Here is a 23,351-nt window from a genome sequence, read left to right on the forward strand (position 1 = left end):
CGCTGTGTTTTGAGACAAAATCGTTACCTTAATGCCAAATCCGAGTATGTCCAAAATTTTCGATTTTTTGATTTTGGTATCACTGGAAAGCTGATGCTCAGCCGAATCTAGTGAAATAAATGATAAACCTTATAATTATTATGAAAATGTAAAAAAATTGAATTTAATTAAATTTTAAACATCGAGTATGTCCATTTAGAAGCTAAAAGCGAGTATGTCCATTGAGTATGTCCATTAAAAATAAAACCATCAATGATTGTGTTCCAGCTTGTGATTTCAACTATTTGTGAGGTTTCATAGATCAGGGTAAATAAATTACTAATCCGCATTACAAAATATTCTAAACAGAACTCAATGAACTCATTGTGACTGCATGATAACAGTGATTACACATTTGACCATCTTCCGCAACTTTGATCTACGAGAGCTTTCAAATGGTTGAAGGTACAGCTTTCGATATACAACCATTTTAAAGAGGATAAAATTACGAACATTTTGATACATTAAAATACGTATGTGTCCACTCAAAACTTTCAGTAATTTCAGTTTGAAGTTCAATACTTGCAGCTTGCAGCTCTTTTTCGCAACTTCAAACTTCGAAAACTTTTGAACGGTTGCATGTAGAGCTTTCGGTAACAGCTCATTTTCAAGAGGATGAAAATCCGAACATTTTGCTGTATTAAAATACCTATGTGTCCACTGAAAATTTCGAGTATTTTTAGTTTAAAGATGACGTACGTAGTATGCAAAAATCAGTAAAATAGAAGTACTCATAAAATCGTTATTTTTACGCGAAATGATAAAAATTCAACACCAATCGACTAGGAATTTCATTGTCTTTAATTTAAGACTGCATAACAGTTCACCCAAACCCGCGAACAATCGAAAAAATTTGATTTTTTACATGCAAACTTACGTTCTGTTACTGTTTACTTTACAACGGAGGAAGGAAAATTGCGTATGTCCGCACTTGTGTTGTTCTAGCGCTCTAGTATTTGTAGGAGACAGGTTACCAAACACTATTTGGATTAATGGTTAACTAAATATAAATTATCATCAACTTAATTATATTTAAAACCTAAACAGATACCGGAAATTCATAAGAAATTTGGGACATACTCGGATTTCAATTCTTAACAACATATCAAAACCTGAGTATGTCCATCACCGCTTGAAAAACATTTAATTACACGTACTAAATTGAGAAATTTTACAAATGTAGCTCAGACAATCTCTTCATAAGAGATTGAGCTATCATACTTCAAAATTTTACTACTCCATATCCCCTCCATTTGTTTTAATCATCTTTCAAACTTTCAATTTCCTCTCCTGAAAAATTCACGTTCTTGGACATACTCGGATTTGGCATTAAGGTAACGAAATCAAAGTACATAGGTACCTAAATTATTGGTTTATTTATGAAATTTTTTTAAATTACGAATTTTGATTACCTACTTTTTTTGCTCTTCAATACTTCAATAATTTCAATGTGACAACATTTTTTTTTTTTTTGGTTCCCCAGACACACAAAGTGCTGGGGGGGGGGGGTTCTCTAATAAACATATTTATTTACATCTTAAATCTAAGACTGAATCTAAACAAAATGTAACATCTTAATATATCCCTAATCCTAGATCTAAGATGCGGGGGATGGGGAGGGGGAAGACGGGTTGTCCACCACAACCCATACCCCCTAGGTGGTTGCCAAGGGCACAATCACCCAAGCAGGCTTCTATCATTATTCATGGGACGTGTGCCCATCAGGTAGACTGAGTCCCCCAACCCGTCTTTGGGAAAAGGGATTTTAAGGAGGAGAATTTGGTGCCTGGGGGGGGGGTCAACAAGTGTTGGTCTCCCACTTGCATTACAAGAGTTTCGGATGAGGGTTTTTTTGTGAGGTGGCCAGTGTACTTGCTAAGGGCTTCTCACCAACCACTCACATTGGACTTGAGAGTAGGTACAACTAATTACGACTAAATTACTTTAAGCTGAAAAACTTTAAAAAATAGGTATGATTAGTCACGGTGGTCTAAATGCATAGGTTTAGATTAGAAAAATATGACTATACATACATATTTACAATTTAAGGTAATGCATCTTGACAGGCTATTTACAGGGCTTCTTCAGGTCGATGTTGGGTTGATGCCTAGGTCAGGATCCTCCTTGGGGGTGCATACTCTGACAGTGACTGAGTGGCCTTTGAAGCATTCAATGATGGATTGTTTCACTGTTGGCCACTCTAGTTTATCCCGACCACACCCTAGTCTTGGTACTGCTATCTTTTTGATCTTAAGTTGATCATATTTAACAGCAAGTGCTTTCATCATTGTTATAAAATCCTTGATTGATGGCTTGTCATTGTACTGTTCTTTGGTGATGACGTAAGCGTAAAGGATGTAGTTTCCATTTTTTTTTTGAGTTCAACTACTTCACCAACCTTAGCACCTCCTGACTGCAGAGTGTCCTGGTTGCTGAAAGCTCGTCTGAACTGGAGCCAATGTCCCCGGACATCCTGATGTTTCAACTGACACAATGGGCCAAGGCAAACTGTGGGAACTGTGGGAACTGTCTCATCAGATCATCCTCCAATTCCTCTAGGGTGAAGATCCCATTTGATTGAGTCTCTATTTTTCCCGAGTTGGAGTATTAGATTCTCTTTTCTAGTTCCTTCTCAGCTCGTTTGAGGACTTCTTCTACACCAGCCAGGGTTATTTGACCCATCATTGACAGATTTTGTATTAATTTGGATAATTTTGAAGTAAAAAAACAATAACTTATAATTATATTTTGAAAAAGTTACCAAAGTTTATTTATTTATTTATTTTTGTTTATATGACATTTTTTCTATATTTTAACTTTTTTCGCGCTTTCCACCCCCCAAGTCCTGGATATAGGTATTCTGATCCACTTAAATAACCATTTTTTCAAAACCCTGGGTCATAGGTACCTAACATACCTACTATCTGGGTATTCTAGGTCATTAAGTGGATCATCAGGGTGTCTAATGGTCATGAAAGGCATAAAAAAGTCATGAAGATTTGGTAGGTGCTCATATAAGTTATGAAAAGTCTTGAAAAAGTCATGAATTTTGCTTGAAACACACTTGAAAATTTTTTTAAAAAACCCATAAAATTAAAAAAATTAAAAATTTGTTTAAAAAATCAGAAAAATTGAATTATCTACTTGCTTACAAATTTTTTAAAAAATCTCTGCAGTTTCAAATTACGAATTTAATTTTTTTGAGGGGGGGGGGTATTTTCATGCGGTAAAAATGTGAAAAATAGGTCATGAAAAGTCATGATTTTTTGTCTGGAAATTTTGTTAGACACCCTGTTCATGAATTCATAATATTGACTTTATTTTATTTGAGAGAAGAGGAGGGGGTGATAAGCTGATAACAAGCTTTCTATTTTCAGGAATAATTACCAATTCATCATCAATTTACATACATTTACTTAATTAATTTTTTGATTTTTCTTCTTTTTGAATCTAATTTACCTAAACAATTTTTTTATTCCAATTTTTCATGGTTTTAATTTTACAAAATTAAAAATTAAAATCAACTTCAAGTTTAATACACAAATCAACAAATTTTTAGCAAAATTATACATAGATACCTAAAGAAAACTTTTCAAACAATAGTAACCTAGTTTACGAAATTATTTGTATAGTTAGGTAATGATTTTGGTATAAGTAAGTTGGGTACTACACATAGAAGAAACTAAATAACACATTAAAGCAAGAATACGATACAGCTTTCACTGTCCATGCTAAATTACCTACTAAATCATTCTTTCAATTTTGATTATCCTAAAATTTTGAGTTTTGAAACTAAGTAGGTGGTAATTCACAAAAAACACAAAGTTCTTGATGTGATCCAGATCCACAGAGGTAAATCAAAATAAAACTGTAAATTTTAAAACTGATGTAGAAATTTTAAACAATACTGAATGTTCCTTCAACAGTGTTTCAAAATTTCATTATTTTACTGTCTATTTATCATTTCTTTGATCCTCAAAATATTCTCGAGTTTTTTTCTGATTTTTTTTTTGAATATCAATTCAAGTCATCATTTTTCTGTTGTGTCAAATTAAGATTAAATTTCTTTTCTTTTTTCTGAGCTGCGTCATTTATGCCATAAAATTATGCGAAAGCAATCGATCGTTTTTTTACGAGTATGAATCCCATTATCTATACCTACCCATCATTTTTTCTTACGAAGGTATATTGAATTAATTAGGCAATTAGAGTGAATAATGAAATATTATCTTGTGCGAAATACACAATAGTAATCACGCCCAACTTCAAGAGAGATCGCAGTTTATGACCGAAACATGATTAATTGAAAAAAAATTATATTTAAAAATCGATCTAAATTCTTTCTAACAATTGTATCAAATTCCGAAAAACATTTCAGCATTAAAACAATTTTGGAAAAGAACAACATTTGTCTCCTTCTCTTGATACGTGGTGGCTTTGGTTAGATGCAATGTGCTAAATAAAAATGTCCAAAACAAAAGATTTATTTGCTTTGAAGTATACCAAATCGACGATGCACTTCGCCCCTTTCATTAATTTTTCATTTAATCCCTTTAGAATAAAACGTTCTTTATTGTAACCAAACCTACGTTGCCAAATCTCTAATGCATTGGTGCATTTTTGCAGTACAGTATTGATGAAATGGGGGTCTGTAACATATTGAGATAGGTACCTAATTATTACATCATCGTATAATATTACCATTCGATTGATGTGTCAATTTGAAAAATACAACGACGTTAGGTTCCCTCCCATTGTGAAAATTTTACTTCGTATATGCTCAATTCGGTGTATACGAATGATTTGACAAGAAAGTCATCAATCACGTTGAAGATTGATACGACAACGACATCAGCATCCGTATGGAAATATCGGGCGTTTGCAAATTAATCTTTTCAGTCGATCGCCATCGCTACGTATTACGTTTAAATCTCGCTCTGTTTGATGATGAATCACATACGAGTACTCACACTTGTCGTATTACACCGCGAGCTGCTGCGAAGGCCACCTAAAAGAAATTTTTTATCCGGTTTATTTGGCGGTAAAGAGGTTCTAAGGTTTTGGTTAATGAATTAAACGGGCGTTTATCAATGTTGCTAAAAATAATCTAATTATTGTAATAATTTTTTAAACTTGTTTGCCATTGAACTTGCGTGAGATTGTGAAGCAGAAAAAAATGTCTAATTAACGAGAAATTAAAATTGTAAAATTTCAAGGATAAGGTATGTTTAAAATTATGAGTCATTGTATTCGACGAGCGGATTGTCTTCATTTTGGATATTTTTTTACGGAAATATCTTGTACTTTGGTCTGTTTTGGCATCTTGTTTTGGTACATTGGAGTTTGGCACGAGGCCGATTTTTAGATATTTTACATGTATCAAACGAACCATTTTGGAAATCCGGTCGACGTAGTACTAATTACCTTTATGAAATTTTGATCGGTATTGCGGCCTGTGGGCTATATAAAGGCCACGCGGATGTACGCTGTTCAAAGTGCCAGAAAGTGCATCTGTATTATAAAATTGGCGTTGATTTATTTGACAGAGTGCGAGGAAACGTACACGAGCTTGTTGGACTGTTGTTAGTTCTATTCCTATGTGCATCGTATCGTATAGGATGCTTTTCATTAAGTAAAAGACGTACTATATGTAGAGAGATAGGCGTACGTTTAGATATGTGCATCGACCACTATACCAGCTACACGTACGATAAAATTAATTCAAAGGGGTGATGAAGCTGGGCGCTGGCGTCTGGAGAAGATTTCCAATTGAACTGGCGCCTCCTTCTTGTAACCCTTATATATATTTTAATCATTTTCATCCCGCCGGCCGTCGGACCGGTAATTTGGTCTGTTTTACTACTGAAAAGAAAACGACACGTTTTTATCATCGATATTTTCGGTATGTTTTTTTTTCACGCTGTTTTATGCATGTTGCAGGGCTTTTTGGAGGCGAATTTAAAATGTTTCTGGAACGGAGCCCTTATCGAAGCGATGAAAGTTTTAGAATTTCAAGGATACATTTCGCCTGGAGTGTTACTTGTGAGCGGAACTGCATGCGCTTTGGAAGTCGTTCGAGCTGCATGGGCGAGAAATGTGCTGAAGCCGCCGAATAATTATGTTATTACCGTCGTTGGTGAGTAAATTTATGGTAACAAATATTTATTATATTTGCTGATGGGGTGAATGGGTGTTTAGGATCGCGTGGAAATCTCTGTGATGAAGAAGGGGAGGGGGAATTTCTACTTCTAGTTTACATTTTCAATGTTGGAATTCTGCGATCGTACCGGAAAGTAGGTATTAAATTCTTTGCAAATTGAAAAAATGAATATATTTGAGGGGTGTAAATGCCTCACATGTGAGGTTCCCCAACATGTAGATGAATTTTTGAGAGAAAATACCTCACCTGCCAAAACTTTGGGGGTTGAAGTTCATTTTTGGAATTTTGGTGGATTTTTAAACGCCTAATGTGGACTTGAAAAGACGAAAGAATTAAAATTTTATCGAATTGAACATTATATGGCTCCTATTTTTCAGTCCCTGAATCAATTGTAAACGATTTTGAGCCATTTTGAGCAGTTATTAAGCCTCCTGTTGATTTTTGGTGCTATTTTTTATGTTCTGAATTGACTAAAAAATAGTTTTAAGCTGTTCTGGATAATCCAGTGACATTTTAAAAAATTATGCTTTCCAAAAAAATGCCCTAAAATTTTTTTAAAACGAATATCTACACTCATGAACACAGACAGTCAATTCAGCATGTCGAAAATGAGGTGTAAGCTGAATTTCAACTTTCTCGTTAAACTGTCTGTTTTGAGTCAATTTTTCTATATTTTTTTCAATAATGAAATCGCTGTAGAAATATACTTGAATGTCGAATCAGCGGACATAAATTTTGGAAAAATGGTGTGTAATTAATTAAGTAGGTCCCTGCTGAGCACCGATCGCATTTATAGGTATTGAAGTTCATTTGACAAATTTCAGCGAAATTTTTTGGCCAAATGGAATATCCAAAATATAGCCAAAGGCTCCAGAACAGCTTAAAAGCACTTTCAACTGACTCAGCACGTTAAAATCGAGTGTTAAATTTCAGCTTTGCAACTCAATTTGGGAAAAAATCTACTGGCTGGAGGTTTTCCAGAACTTCTTAAAGTTGCTTGAAAGCCATTCCTAATCGATTCGAAGGATCAAAAAAACTAGTAAGGTACTCTTCAAATTTCAGCACTGTACCCCAATTTGATACAATCTTTGATTATTTGGTTCTTTGTTTTTTTTTTAATTGTCGAAAGCTTCAAAAATGAACTCCAGTCTCATAAAATTTTGGTTGGTAGGGTATTTTTGCATATTATTTTTTTCGATCTGCTTTTGTCAGGTCCAAAAATTTTTTTCTGGTTGGAATACCGATCTCTCTAATCGGATGGCGCAAGAGAGCGTCAAAACCTCCACAAAACTTTACTGGAGCTAAATTAATTTTTGATAATTCAAATTTGGTCTGTTTTCCGTTTTTTTAAAAAATCAAAATTTGTTCAAATTAAGGTAGGAAACTTCAATTACTCGTAGTTTTATATCTCATTTTCAATGTCTTGAATTAATTAGTGACGAATTTGAGCCGTTTTGAGAGCTCCAAATTTTTTTTTAGACATGACCATAAAAATGGCCAAAATGAAATTATATCAACTCGAATTAACCGTAGTTGCAATCTTTTCAATCGATTTAGGTAGCGGTTTTAAAAAATTTATGTTGACTGATTTAAATCTATATTTTTTTGAAAACAAAATTTCAAAAATCTGCCGGAGCCATCAGAATAAAAAATGAAATTATATCAACTCGAATTAATCGTAGTTGCAATCTTTTCAATCGATTTAGGTAGCGGTTTTAAAAAATTTATGTTGACTGATTTAAATCTATATTTTTTTGATAACTGAAAAATTTCAAAAATCTGCCGGAGCCATCAGAATAATTTAAAATGACGATGAATCAATTTAAGAGGTCAAAAATAAGGTGTGAATTAAATTGCAACTTCAGGTAGGCTACTTATTTTCATTTTTTTTTTCATTTTTTCAAAAATAAGATTGCTACAGAAAATTTTAAATTTGAATAGGGTAAATGTGCCTAAGTTTGCGCGCTTCCTAAGATTGCGCAGTGACGATTTCTCAGAACCAGTGAGAGTTACAACATTTAATGCCGCCTTTACTTGAAAGAAAAATCAAAATGACCATACCTAACGATTTTTGGTGATGGTAGCACCAAGTGTTGCCAACTGACGAGCAAAAAACTTTTTTTTCAAAATTTTTTATAATTTTTCCAATAAAAGTGGCACGCGACAATTTTTATGGAAATGGCAGTAGAAATTTAAATAAGCTATTTTTAGATTCGTCATTGTCTGGGGATTATAACAAGCACATATTTCAAGTGTTTTCTGCTTTAATTAGGTTTCAATTTTTCAATTTTCAAAAAAACACCACTGTGCCTAAGATTGCGATTTTTATTTTTTGCTACTTTTCTAGACTAATAATGATACTTTTTGAAATTTTCATTAAGAATTCAATTCATTTGAATGAAATGACACCTTATATACGTATATCGAGTTTACTCCTTGTCAAAAGCTAGGGAGAAATGGGTGTAATGCTGGAAATTCCAGATATGAGCGCATTTCCAGTGTGGTTCACTCAGAAGTTTCAAATCCACGTTCGTGTGAGACATTTTGTTTGCTTTCATCATAAATTAAACAAAATTGACGAATTTCTATGTTTTTCACTGGTGCACAATCTTGGGAAGGTGAATGCGCAATCTTAGGAAGGCATATTCCTAAGTTTGCACATTTGACTTTTTTTAGTTTTTGGTCAAAATATCAAAAACTAAATCTATTAAAAATTTTATTTCTGGCGCAAATCATAGCCAAATGTTTGAAGAACCTTCTGTACAAATTTCAATATTCTAGCTCCTTTTCATAAAAAGTAGTGACTGTTCCCACGTAGAAAAAGTACACTGGTGTCCACTGGAAAATCTGCAGTGTTTCTTAGTAAGGAATTGCCACTAGTGATTTACTTCTCCTACTCAAAATTATGAGTGATGAATTACTGCTGATTTCTCAGTAGAGTAGCACTACTGATCCACCAACACAAATCAATGGTATTTCACTACTGTCTAGTATGTGTGTAGTAAATCACCACTGGCAATTCCTTACTAGGAAACACTACTCATTTCCAAGTGTGTGTCAGAAGTGTTTCACTACATGCTATCAGTATCAGTGGGGTGCAATAATTTTCAAAAATCAAAAAAATAGGGTTGGGGAATTTTATTTTGAATTTCCCTATCATCATTGTGATGCTCATGTCATGTATGATTTTTCCTGCCTATAACATTTTTAGAAAATTCCTACACCTATACCTCGCGGGGATTCGAACCAGGGACCTACGGATGTCTGACTATTCAACCCTAACCACCTGACTACTAGAGCACTACAGTAGATAGGGCATTTAAAGAATATATTTGTTTGCAAACACTCAATTTCAACAGTTTGTGAATTTGAATGTTGAAACTTGAAACTATGAATAATTGGCGAAGTTCTCCAGAGTGTCGATTTTATTTATGAAAACTATTTGATCCCAAACCCAAAATTAGCTCCAAAGAGGGGGGGAGGCGCAAAATTGCAAATTTTTTAAAGAAGTGCGCTGTCGATGTCAAAATGTGAAATTTCAATGGCTCTGAATCAATTTTTGAAGACCATTTAACCCCCAACCACAAAATGGGCTCCAGAAGGGGGGTATACAAAAGTACAAAACCAAAAATTAAATTATCAAAAAAAATATGTATGGGTATCAAAATCTCAAATTTATGGGTTCAGAATTCATTTTTTAAGACAATTTGACCTCAAACCCCAAAATGGGCACCAATGGGGGAGGTACAAAATTATAATTGTAAACTTTTTAAAGAAGAACATTATTGATATCAAAATTTGAGTTTTCAATGGCACAGAATCCATTTTTGAAGAGCATTCTACCCCAAATCCCAAAATGGGCTTCAAAAGGGGAGGTACAAAACCAAAAATTTTTTAAATTTTTGAAAAAGTATGTTATTGATATCAAAATTTGAGTTTTCAATGGCCCAGAATCAATTTTTGGAGACCATTCAATCCCAAACCAGAAAATGGGCTCCAAAGCTAGGGAGGAACAAAAATGAAAATTTTCCAAAAAAAAGTGCAATATTGGTGTGTATTGAAAATTTGGATTTTCAATGGTGTAGATCAGACTTCATTTTTGAAAATCATTTGATCGTAAACCCCAAAACGATATCCACAGCAGAGATTCAAAACCAAAAATTAAATTATCTTATATATTTGGACACAGAATTCATTTTTGAGAACAGTTTGATTTGAACTTCCCAAAATGGACTTCAAAGGGGAGGTACAAAGTCGAAAATTTTCCAAAAATATACAAAAATAGTACAATATTGGTATCAAAATTGGGATTTTCAATGCCCAGAAATGATGTTTGAAGATAATGTGACCCCAAAACCCAAAATGAGCCTCAAAAAGGTGTAAAATTGCAAATCTTCTCAAAAAAAAAGTATAATATCGGTTTCAAAATCTATTAGACTGTACATTTGAATATGCAGTCCTTCATGTTCAAAATCGTAGATACACATAATCTGATATCTGCATAGCATTCTTCAAAACTTTTGAATTGTTTTCCTCTTCTCCCACCCTAATTGGGGGATTTTTAGTTAACAGGGCAATTGGTTGATGACATTACTGGTAAGGTCGTTTACTAGTAAATAGCTATTAGACCATTACTGTTCAGTAGGCAAACATGACTGTGGAGTAGTGCATTGTGTAGTAAATAATTATTGATGTGTAGTAAAAAACTACAACACATCTACTGAGTTGTAGTAAGTAACTACTGAGCCATATTATTCTGTAGGTGAACACCATTGTTGAGTGGTGCGTTGAATGGTACATTGTGTGGTAAATAATTATTGATGTGTAGTAAAAAACTACAACACATCTACTGAGTTGTAGTAAGTAACTACTGAGCCATACTACTCTGTAGGTGAACACCATTGTAAGTGGTGCATTGAATGGTGAAATATTACCAATGTGTAGTTGAAAACTACTAATCTACCACTAAGCTGTAGTAAATAGCTACTGAACCACTACTACTGAATAGGTAAACACCACTGTTGAGTGGTGTATTGAATGGTGAAGTATTATTGAGTAGTAGTTAAAAACTACTACTCTACTACTAAGCTATAGTAAATTACTGCAGAAGTCATACTGCCCTGCAGTGCAACACTACTGTCCAGTAATGAATCAAGTACTGAAATCACTACTGATGTGGTGTGAATTACTACTTAGCACTACTGTTAAGTAGTGAATTACCAGTGCCCTCTGTAAGTTTTTTCTACGTGGGTTTGAAAATTAGGTGCGCAAACTTAGGCACATTTACCCTAAGTGGAAATGAATTTTTAAAAATTGTATCCAAAGTGATTAAAAATGTCACAAAGACAGTCTGCCTGAATTATTATGGATGCTAATTTTATTTCAACCCTTTTCGAGACAATCTTTCTAAAACTAAAGAATCCAAAAATCCTCTGGAGGCTCCAAAATGAGTTGAATATATCGCCAATCGATTCGGGAGGTCAAATATAGGCTATGGACCAAATTTCAGCGTTCTACATCAATTTGATCAAATTTTGATTTTTTTTAAAAAAAATAGTGAACAAGCCTTTGAATTTTCAAGAATTTTCTGGAGGCTCCAGAATGGTTTGAAATCATCACCAATCGATTCGGGAGGTCGAAAATAGGGTACGAATCAAATTTCAGGGTTCTGTTTTAATTTGACCGAGCGTTTAAATTTTCACAAATTCACCAAAAACCGAAAAAATAATTCTGCTGCTAAAATTCGAGCCTTTGATGCATTTTTAATACCCCTTTGATTTTTTTTATGTTCGATTCAAAACATTGTCTTCCAAGCGGGGTGGTATAAGGTCAATACTTACTTACTGGTTCAAATTCTCCAATGATGGTCCAAGGGTAACTTTTCTGGGTTTTGATTCAATGATAATTACTTAGTTATGAATTCTATTTCCTTATTCGAATTCACTTTTGAGAACTCCCATCGCTGCATTTTGGAACCAATTTTTGAAAGTAAATAGTAATCGAACCAAAACACTCTCCCACTTGATCTCCAACCCCTTCATCCAACCATTCTCTACTCATTATGAAATTAAGAAAAGTAAAAAATGCCCAAAAAAATACTCACTCGACTTCTTTATGAGCCGAAAACCGCTCTGTAAACTGATTGTGAGACTCAAGTTCCTTCGCCTATTACCCGGTCGAGCGCCACGCTTCACTGGGGCTCACAACAACAAACTCCCAAGCAATACCGTGTGTACTACAAATAGAGACCACCCTTGAATGAATTGTCGACCGCGACGTCGGTCGGTACTTTGTAATTTCAATATTTAAACATAGCGGAGAATTTTATTTCCTGTGCTAGTCTCCTAATTAGGAATGAAGATGACTCGCGTATCGGCGAGGAAGGAAATATTATCGGATGGGCGGAAATGAACGCGTATTACTATCCTTTCTTTGTCATTGCATGTACTCGCAAGTCGCAGGTACCAGTACGTAGCTTCTTACGTGATTATGTCCGCGATACGCGCGTGTGTTTAATCGGTCGTCGTCGTCGGCGGCATCGTCTATGCAATGAAAATCTTCTATAGCAGTCTGAATACTTACTTGGCTTATTTCTGTGTATTTTTGCGGATAGCTTACTTTTAGTCAGTTTTCCCATAGTTAAAACTACAGTTAATTCATACCTTGGTTTCCGTTTTCCATTCTGTACAGCAGCCTTTTACATATTAATTTGGTATCAAATATGCAGGTTTACATATAGTAACATTAGCACTGGGTCATTCTTTTTATTCAAATTGTCAACGTACAATGTCAGATTTAGGAAAAACTCCATTTGAAAACATCAGAATCGGGCCCATACTTATTTGCTTAATGGAAATTTGCTCATCCTTCGAGCAAACGAGCAGGTAGCATTTGAAAAAATTGTGAGCTAATTTCATGATTGTATTTTGAAAGATGACGAAATGTTCAGTCTGATTAAGTATATCCGGCCTAAAATCTAAAATAGTACCTTCATTATGCTGATTACTTGTCTTTATAATCAAGACATTTTCGAAGCACCTATTCAAAGTACGGATTTTGGTCCTCCGGGCCGGATATGAACCAGCAACCGAACTCCTGAGTAAAGAACAAAGTCTAGATCGCATATCTTCAGTGAAAAAATCACAATCTCGTTTTCAAAGCATCTATTCGAAGTACAAATTTTGGTCCTCCGGGCCGGATATGAACCAGCGAACAAACTCCTGAGTAAAGAACGAAGTCTAGATCGCATATCTTCAGTGAAAAAATCACAATCCCATTTTCAAAGCACCTATTCGTAGTACAAATTTTGGTCCTCCAGGTCGGATATGAACCAGCGACCGAACTCCTGTGTAAAGAACGAAGTCAAGATCGCAGACCTTCTGTGAAAAAATCACAATCTCGTTTTCAAAGCACCTATTCGAAGTACAAATTTTGGTCCTCTGGGCCGGATATGAGCCAGTGACCAAACTCCTGAGTAAAGAACAAAGTAGGGGACCCTGCCTTAAGATGGCACAATTTTTTTTCCAAAGCCTGGTACTCCTAAAGTATCCAATCAAAATGGACAAAAATTTGATGGAAGGTCCCCCAGACTATCTACTACTTACCACCACAAATGTAAAACTTTTGGTTTCAAACTCTTGTCTCAATCAAATGAATTGTAAGTAAGTTCAAATGTGTGGACTGCGCAAATTCGTTCCTAAGATGGCGCAAATCTAATTTTAAAAGTAAAACTGTAACTAAGTATATCGTTTGAATTCAATTGAAATTATCATGATGAATGCATTAGGATCCCTAATTTACCCCATTTTATTTGTTTAAAGGCTGTTAGAGTTTTTTCAGTGAATTTGGCCAACAATCCCACTTTTTTCAATCTTTTCGCAATAATACATACATTTTTATGAAATATTTTGAACAGAAACATGTAACATTAGGCACACTATTATACACTACTTCACGATTCACCTAAATCTACCCATTTTTGTTAATGAAAAGCTCCTGCTATTGCAGCTGCACCATCATAGGACTAGTTATATGAATTCAAATTTTAGTCAATTTTGAATGAACATAACACTAATGAAAAAACTGAGTAGTGCATTAAAAAGTAGATGAAATTTTACACATATGCTTTCAGTCACTTTTAGTAATGAAACCAATTTGGAAGAGCTTCCGGCAAAAAATTGCAATGATCAAATTTTTAAGCAAAAAAAAACAAAAATACGTTCTCAAGAAAGCAATGTAATTGTTTAAGCAGGTACAACTACGTTGAAAAGTCAAAGATGTGAAGTACAAAGACAGGGTGCAGTTGGTTTTTACATCAACGTTGCCAGATGCCAGAAATTTGAATTGCACTGTCTTAGGAACTGCGCCGTCATATGGCAGGGTCCCCTATAGATCGCAGATCTTCTCTGAAAAAACCACAATTTCGTTTTCAAAGCACCTATTCGAAGCACGGATTTTGGCCCTCTGGGCCGGATATGAGCCAGCAACTGAACTCCTGAGTAAAGAATGAAGTCTAGATCTCAGATCTTCTGTGAAAAAATCACAAATGTGTCTGATACCTTTGGTTGCTTTTTGATCTCCCGCCCAACCCAAAGGACCAATACACCAAAACCCGTAATTCGTTTCTTGTACCGAATTATATTGCCACATTCCCAAGTCAAGATCGCAGATCTTCTGTGAAAAAATCACAATCTCGTTTTCAAAGCACGTATTCGAATCACGGATTTTGGTCCTCCGGGCCGGATATGAGCCAGCGACCGAACTCCCAAGTAAAGAACGAAGTCTACATCGCAGATCTTTTGTGAAAAAATCACAAGTATGTCAGATACCTTTGGATGCATTTCGATCTCCCACCCAACCCGAAGGACCAAACACCAAATCCCGTAATTTGTTTCTTGTACCGAATCATATTGCCACATTCCCAAGTCAAGATCGCAGATCTTCTGTGAAAAAATCACAATCTCGTTTTCAAACACCTATTCGAAGTACAAATTTTGGTCCTCCGGGCCGGATATGAGCCAGTGACCGAACTCCTAAGTAAAGAACGAAGTCTACATCGCAGATCTTCTATGAAAAAATTACAAGGGTGTCTGATACCTGTGGTTGCATTTCGATCTCCCGCCCGACCCGAAGGACCAAACACCAAAACCCACAATTTGTTTCCAGTACCGAATTATTACCTCATTCCCATTCGTGATATAGTAATTACCATCGATTTTCCGCAACGGTTCCCAGTTCAAAGTACTACACACCTCACATTCTATAAAACATTCTATTGCCGAAGTAAGTACTCCTAATAAACACACAATTAGCCAAAAAAAGAGTAAGAACTTCGCATGGTCGTAATTAAAGATGATTTTATGTAACACTCGGGCGTACTCGGCCACATAATAAATCACTTTTGAAGACGATTGTGTCATAAATACGGACAGCATCGCGTCAAAACAGCGGAATTCCGTAAATACGAAACATCCGATACTAAATCATTCAAACATACACATATGTATGTGCGTTCGCCGCACCTCGCATAGTTATATAACAATAATAAATTTTAATTAAACGCAAAATGCGCCAAATAAAACACTCGCCGTTTTAATTAAACCTATACCTATATACAGGGATACCGAAAACAAAACAAAAAAAAACTTTCTATTATGTTTGGCCATTCTTCTCTAGTATAAGATTATGTTGATCATTTTTGTACACTCTTACGCACGTTTATGTATCCCACGTAACACATTAACACGCGCGACTCATCTTCCGTACATATGCGTATGATCTGCCGAAAAAATATCTATTGAAAAATATGTACGAGAGTAAATCTAAGTACGTACTCGTAATTCCCACGTTAATGATCTTTCACGATGTACATACATATCTACGAAGGCCTTTTTTACGCGTAGTTAGATTCTACATTGAATTTTTGGTAGGTATCTACCTATCTTTCCACGAATATGTATTTTGTATTTGTATAAATGTTATAGTCGATGCAGATTGCAGGTAAATACTTAGATACATATAATTGTTATTGTTATTAAAGTCGATGGTTTGTAATGGTACCTACATATGTATATACGTGTTATTTACATTGTGATTATGTTGTAGACATAACTATCGTGATAACAATGATGGTATTTAACCATATAAGGGTTCATTGTATGTACGCGGTGGTTTGAAAGTTTATAATTAAAAAGATGACCTACCTGTTGAAAGTGAATCTTAATAAATACTCACAGCATACAGAGGAAAGTAACCAGAACTCGAGCATTTGGTTAGAAATTCAGGCCCGTGTGAATTTTTCACCGCTCGTTGTATGCATAGACTATATATCCTCTCCCCCTCCCTGCCAGTCTATATTTTTTTGGAACTCGCAAGGTGCGGTGTGCTTAATGTGCGTGATGAATTAAGTCAAGGTTGTCGACGAACGATGGTCTGGGTTCACAATTCTGGTAGAAAAATTGAAAATTATAATGTTGTGTGTGAAGTGTTATGAATAACTTATTGAGAAGTGTGAAATTATTCGGATGTAGGTAATTTACATAGGTATAGGTATAATTTTTAACTGGTATCCGGATTCTTAGACCGTCTACCTATATATTTTGGTGAAATGTTCACCTTGCTGTTGGAATGAAATTTTGATCTTTTTTGATAAAGGTTTCACACATGTGCATTTTGGTATGATTTATGATGGTTTTTGACGTAGGTACCTTTTTTTTTGAATAGAACATTTGGCAGAAGCATAGAAATAAAAGAATATAGGTACAATGTTAGAGGTCTGATATCCGAATTGTGTCTTATATCCTTTAGTTTATCAAAAAATATCGACAAATCAATCAAAAGTTGAAAAAAAATTATTTGGTTGGAAATAAGCTAAAGGGGTAAATACTTAGATGCTTCACACAACTTCAAATGTCCATGAGGCCAAATTCAGAATGATATACACTTGATAAGTTGTATTAGAATTTTTAGAATTCCTCTCTATAGTGTACTGAAATATTTACCTACTGCAATTTCTATTAATGAAATTGGTAATGCAATATAACAAATGAACGGTTGAATGTACTTACACTGACGATGAAACCAGTTCGCCATTGAAAGCGAAATCAGGTTCAAATTGAAGGTAATCGTCTCTTGATCATTTGTTCAAGAATCAACGGGTGATTAAAAAATGTGCCTCTGACAATAGACGAATAATGGAGGAAAATTTTGATATTTTTTCATCATTGCATGATAAGTTTTTTTCTTTTGACTGGGTCTAGATTTTTTTCCCAAAAAATTTGAAAAAAACCTGATTAACTGAGAAAAAAAATCGTGAGAAGTTTTCTCCACTGCTTTCTGTTATTGCCCATTTTAAAATACTGCCTGCATTTAATTTTTTTTGAAATTAAAAACAATTGAGTCTTAAACATTTTTACTAGAGGGAGAGGCAATGGACTAATGTTCGAAAAATGTTACAGAGAAATCACCTGAAAATGTCTTCTAGCTCTATAAGTACTTTCAGTGAAGATTGAATTTTTGAAAGAATAAAGTTTTATTTTTTTTTTGTATTTTTCGAGTTCTTTTTAAAACAATTTCAGTGCTGAAATTCTTATTCGACATTGAAAATTCAGTAAATTGGGCAGCGGATCTCTTTTATTATCTAAAAAAAATCAAAAATTTTGAAGCCCGAAAATTTTTTGAAAATGTAACAAACTTCTTTCAATGCAGAATTTGTTCTAAAAATGTTCACTCTGATTTCAATTTTTCATTTTTTCAATATTGGGAGCTCTATGCAAAGAGACCAACGTTGTTTGAGAAACCGAGGACGTTTTTTCCCTTTAAAATAGCTTAGGGCTATTTAGAATAATTCTGACTCAGAAATCGAAAATTTTCACAAACATTTTTACTGTCTCTCTGATACCATTACATTTTTTTTCTCAGCTTTAAGGGGCTCGTATGCTAAGAAACCAAAATAGTTTAAAACGGAATATTTTTGGATAAATTTCATTTTTTTCCATAATTTTTAATTTTTAATTTTGATGAGGTGGAGGAAGAGGAGTGGTTCACAGCACGACTTAATTTCAAGGTCGAGAGGTGAAATTTTAAGGACTTTTTTCTCATGAAAACGAACAACTAGAATTTGATTTAAAAGAGAACTTTTGAGCCACTCAGTCATGGATTTCGCTCATTAATCCACACTCACAGGGTACCTTGCAAGTTACAATGTTACCAAAAAAACTTTTTTGCAAAGCAATTACTTACCTCCCCACTGTTTAATTTTTATCATCAATATTTGAAATTTTTAAACGATTTAAAAATTACGGAGCCCTTCAAAATGTTCGCCATTGAAATTTTTAGATTCTTGACAAATTTTTAAAAATTCAAAATTGACCTTTTATGACGATTAATGCCTTTTACTTCCGAAAAATTCATTTATTCAGTAAAGTTGCCGAAGAATAGCCGGTACACCCCCCCCCCCCTCCGAACTGAATTTCACCTTTTTCGGTCATTCTGGAGCCTCCGGTGCTATTTTCGATTTCTCCAGGAGGCGTGAAAATCAATTTGAGCAGCTAAAAATTGATTTGTGGCATTTGAGCACATTTCCAGGCGGATACGTGGAGTGTGTGTTTTGATCAGAATATTTCATGGAGAAAAAAAATTAAAAAGTGAAAAATTCGCACAAATGGCAGTATCTGCTCCTAAACCAGCCCCCTCAAATTTGAATTCATCATTATCAATTTTGAATCATTCAGGAGCTTCCAGCGCAATTTAAAATTTTTCCAGAAGATGCGGAATTTAATTGGGGCAGTTAAAAGTCGAAATTTTGCTTATTGTTGACCTATTTAACAAGATTCATACTTCGGAAGAACCTCTTCTTCCAGATACAAGAAGCATTTAAAAAAATGGCTGTAAGATCTCCTCTCCAAGGAAAGTTTTAAAACATGTTTTTTTGCTTAAATCAACTCAATATAAATTCCAAATTTTCAAGGAATCTGACAAAATATCAGAAAGTAATGTTTAAAAGTTTGATAGGTAAGTACCTACTACCTACCCATAATTTCATAGATTTTGTCCCCTCAAATCTGACATAATGTCAGAAAGTCAATATGTTTTCTTCCAAGTTTTCAAAAGTCAACCTCACTGTCCCTTTGTCAGCATGAGTACGATTTTAGATAACTTATCCATCCCCATCTCCTTCCCTCTCATATTTTGATAAAACTTTTTACAGTTGATTCCACTTCAAAAATCACTATTATGCAATCGCAATTTTAGTTGAATTTTTGTTGTATTCATGAGGTACTTACTTGTACCATAGGTAGGTACTAGGTACATTTATTGGAAGCATATATTTTTTTAATTTTTACTATACGAGTATTTCATCCAAACAGCATAGTTGCAGTTTTACGAGATGATTCTTAGAAACCGATTAGAGGTGCACTATTATTTTAAAGCAGGTTAGATCCCACTTTCAGCAATTTAAGGGTAATTTTTGTTTGCTCATTGGCTGAATTACGTATACTATAGGTACAACAGATGCTGAACGCGTACTCGCATACATTAAATTATATTTTTCAAAGTAAATTCCGTACACGAGTGAACTTCTTTTTTTTTATGACTCGACTACATTATGATTTCAGTTTTTACGAGCTATTTATCCAAGTAAGCGGTCTCATAATCTTCTTTGATGCCATAAACTTATTCGCACAGATGTGAGTTGAAATACGTAGCTACACTGCAGGTAGCAATACAATGACGAATCAGAAGTCATCAAGCTAACTCCTACACCTACGTGCAGGCCATACTAATATAATATTCATAAAAGGTGGCTAAATTCCAACGAAAAATGACTAAAAAAAATTTCACGACTAATGATTGGAAAGCTATCAGTTATCACGATTTTTTCCAACATGCAGATAAGTTTCAGACGTATAGCAAGGTCATCGACACTATACACAGTGTATACGACTGTATTGTATGATGCATCCCAGTAAACAATATCATTAAAACGATAAATGCTGCTCCGACGACTGACATTCGATCATCATAAATACATGTCACCGATGTACTATACGCGCTGGAGCTATCAAACGGTGAAAGTGAGAAGGTCAATATTGTAGTAACCTTTGCCTTCGCCGCCGTCAAAGCACCCGTATCAACAAAAGAACCCACCTACGATGTTCGCTATGTTTACTTTAGGAAATTTTACATTTTTTTTTCCAATTTTTGCATTAAAAATTAAAATTGTGTGGGGCTATCGACTGAGCTGAATAGTGAGAGACCCAACCACATGCAGAACAGAATGATCTCCATATACCTACGTGTAGGTTTGGGTTCGTAAATAGGGCTGAATAGTAAATAGAAACGTGCCCTGGTCACTTTCATTTAAATTATACCTGATCTTATAAATACTTATTCGATACATTTGAATTGGATTGCAATCCGCGTGTACGTTTGACCTTTCGCAATTTAACCGTTAATATGCGCGAATAAGTACTCCTTATAGTCTAGACTAACTCTTCGAGGATTTGATATTTTGTTAAGTTATGATCGTCGTCGCGGTTACCACATTATTTTTATCATCGAATTGAAAACCGTACGTACAACAACAGTGCAAACTGACTCTGAATTCGAATACCTCGTAATAAAAGTGAAATTCACAATTGCTCGGGGTTTCGCTAATATTATGGTATCGCTGAATGGGCGCCAGTATTATTACGACTCGAGATGGTGGTAAAATTCTTATTTTTCATTCCATCTTCTTCATGCCTACAGTATGTACACCATATAGCCTATATTTGCCAATCGTAAATCAAGTATGCGGTGTGGAATTATACGCGGAGAGATTTGCGCCCGACAAATATTCCCATTTCGTAGAAATTTTACGCGTTTATTTGGAATTCTTCCCTGAACTGGGTGGACGCGATGAAGGTGAGAGGTGGTTGAGAGTTTTTTTCTTCTTTTTTACAACGTTCGATTCGACTATTATTACTGGTATTATTACGAGTGTATTACGTTTACTTCCAATATCCTAAATACGACGATGTGTAATAGGTATAGTTTTATTCCAGAAATGAGCTAACTTTTATTACGGTGGAAATTGGCGCGAATATATTTTTGAACGTAAAAATTTGTTTATTTTGGATTCTGGGGCATCTATAATAAGTAAGTGTGTATTTAAGGTGGATATTTTATGTTTCCTCAGTGATATAAGAAAACGAATTTTATGATCGAAATTGGCGCAGATTTCATCAAACAGAACTTCCGATATGTGGAGCTCGATAGAAGTATATTTATAGGGTTGTTTGTACAAAATCTCATTTTCGAAAAAAAGTGAAAATGTTGCGTTATCGTGTTTTTAACGAGGAAAATCTTGTGGGACGTTTGTTCCTTGACTGATCATGACAAACTACTTGAATTTAAAATTCAGAATTTTCAGTCATTCCGTTGCCAACATCGAGATCCTACCTATTAACAAGAGAAAACTTTTGAACTGGTACATTCCGATTTCAACAAAACTAATCGTAGCTGGTTCAAAAAAACATGTTTTAAGATCCTCGTAACCAAAATTTCAATGGAGAGGCTAAAAATGAACTTTGTAACCAATAACTGTGCTCGATGGTCATTGGGCTTCTCTCGATCGTTTTAGGTTGTTGCCACAAAGTTCACTAGGAGTACCAGTTTGAAAGTAAATTTTTGACAAATTTGTAAATTCCAGAGAAAGTGAAAAAAAAATCAAATTTTCAGGTACCTAAGTATATTAAAAGCGTTTTTTTGGAGGGAGAGGGGGAGATATATCATCTCTCGGCTAGAAAACAATCGTAATTTGACCTTCAAAAATCTGATTTTTTCACTTTTTTTGAAATTTACAAATAGAGGAAGTTCAATAAGGGCTGACCCAATTTATCAGCTCTAAAGTTTATTTTTGGTCCCTCTGAAGCATCATCATCATCATTCATCATTGAACTTTGACCCTGTGAGCTGTTCAGCCCATCTGGGAAACTGTAGAAGAATTGCTTGCCGATGTATCATCAAGTTTTTTCTTCGGTCTTCCTCTGCTGCTCCTGCCAGTTGGAGTGTATTCTATTCTTTGACTTTTCAAGGGGACCATTCATCAGACATTCTATCATCGTGTTTTTGCCATTTCTTTCTGTTTTCTTGATTTCCATGATAACGGCTATGTTGATGTTTCTCTACATCAAGATGTATTCCAGCTCCTCTTCTTTTCCATTTATTCCTCACACATTCCAGATAGCAATCTTCAGTCTGTTTCGTTTCTTCCATAGCATGGGCTTTTTTGCCTGCTGCCCAACAGGGTTCCCTGATTTTCCAGCCAATTTCTTCTTATTTTTGTTTTCTTGAGAAATTTTTTTTTTGCTTCTATAGGTTTCTAGCCCAAGGAAGTATAGCTTGATGAGGGGGCTGCCCTTTGCATTGTCAAACCACCTTTCCCAAAGTTTGGTTATAGCGCCAAATTCTCGCTTTTGTACAGGATGCGTGCCTAACACTAACAGTATTCATGATTCTTGTCCATATTGACAAAATTATGCTTAAAAGCATGCGTAACAATGCGTGATTTTGGACTGGTGTAAAAGTGTGCATTATTGTGTTGAAAATGTGCATTTTTGCATGCTAAACACTAAACAGAAGCAATCTAGCAACCAAGTATTTTCTAAAATGCAACCAGTGAGTAATAATGTTTTCATTTATGCAAAAATAACCTCTAGTCTGATAAGCTGCGAGGTGGTAGAGTGAGTTAAGCGGCCACACAACGCAGTACCCGGAGATCAATCCCCTCACGCAGAAATTTTTCAATTTTTTTTCATTTTTTTGAAAAAATAATCTATTGAGAATGTCTTAAAATTCACAATTAATCCGTAGACTCTACTGACAAGAAAAACGCGGTTAAACGCTTAAAACTGAGACCGCGTTTTTTAGTGTGTTTACACCCGGCGTAATCGCGTTAACACCGTACGTAATTGCTTTTATGAAAGACCCCCTGGAGTGTGAGATGGCATAAACGCAGTATGGATGCAGTGGAAAAACGCGGTTTACTTCAACAAAACCGGTTTCAGGTAGAACATTGTGACAGCGGATTTGAAAAAAGCTAGCGGATTTGAAAAAAGCTAGCGGATTTGATAAAACGCAGGCGTAACAGCTGAAAAGTGAGACTAAA

General features: G+C 34.8%; 1 protein-coding gene across 2 annotated transcripts in view; it reads left to right on the forward strand.

Moving 5' to 3' along the window:
* Positions 1-23,351, forward strand: part of knockout (Stork-head domain-containing protein knockout) — a 155,450-nt gene that overhangs the window by 98,466 nt on the left and 33,633 nt on the right. For both annotated transcript variants that reach the window (XM_065349326.1, XM_065349327.1), the window contains exon 3: positions 5,980-6,175. In XM_065349326.1, coding sequence (XP_065205398.1) covers positions 5,980-6,175 — 196 coding nt within the window. The remainder of the gene's footprint in view (positions 1-5,979; positions 6,176-23,351) is intronic.

Source organism: Planococcus citri, chromosome 2, assembly GCF_950023065.1.
Source record: "Planococcus citri chromosome 2, ihPlaCitr1.1, whole genome shotgun sequence".
Taxonomy (NCBI): Eukaryota; Metazoa; Arthropoda; class Insecta; order Hemiptera; family Pseudococcidae; genus Planococcus; species Planococcus citri.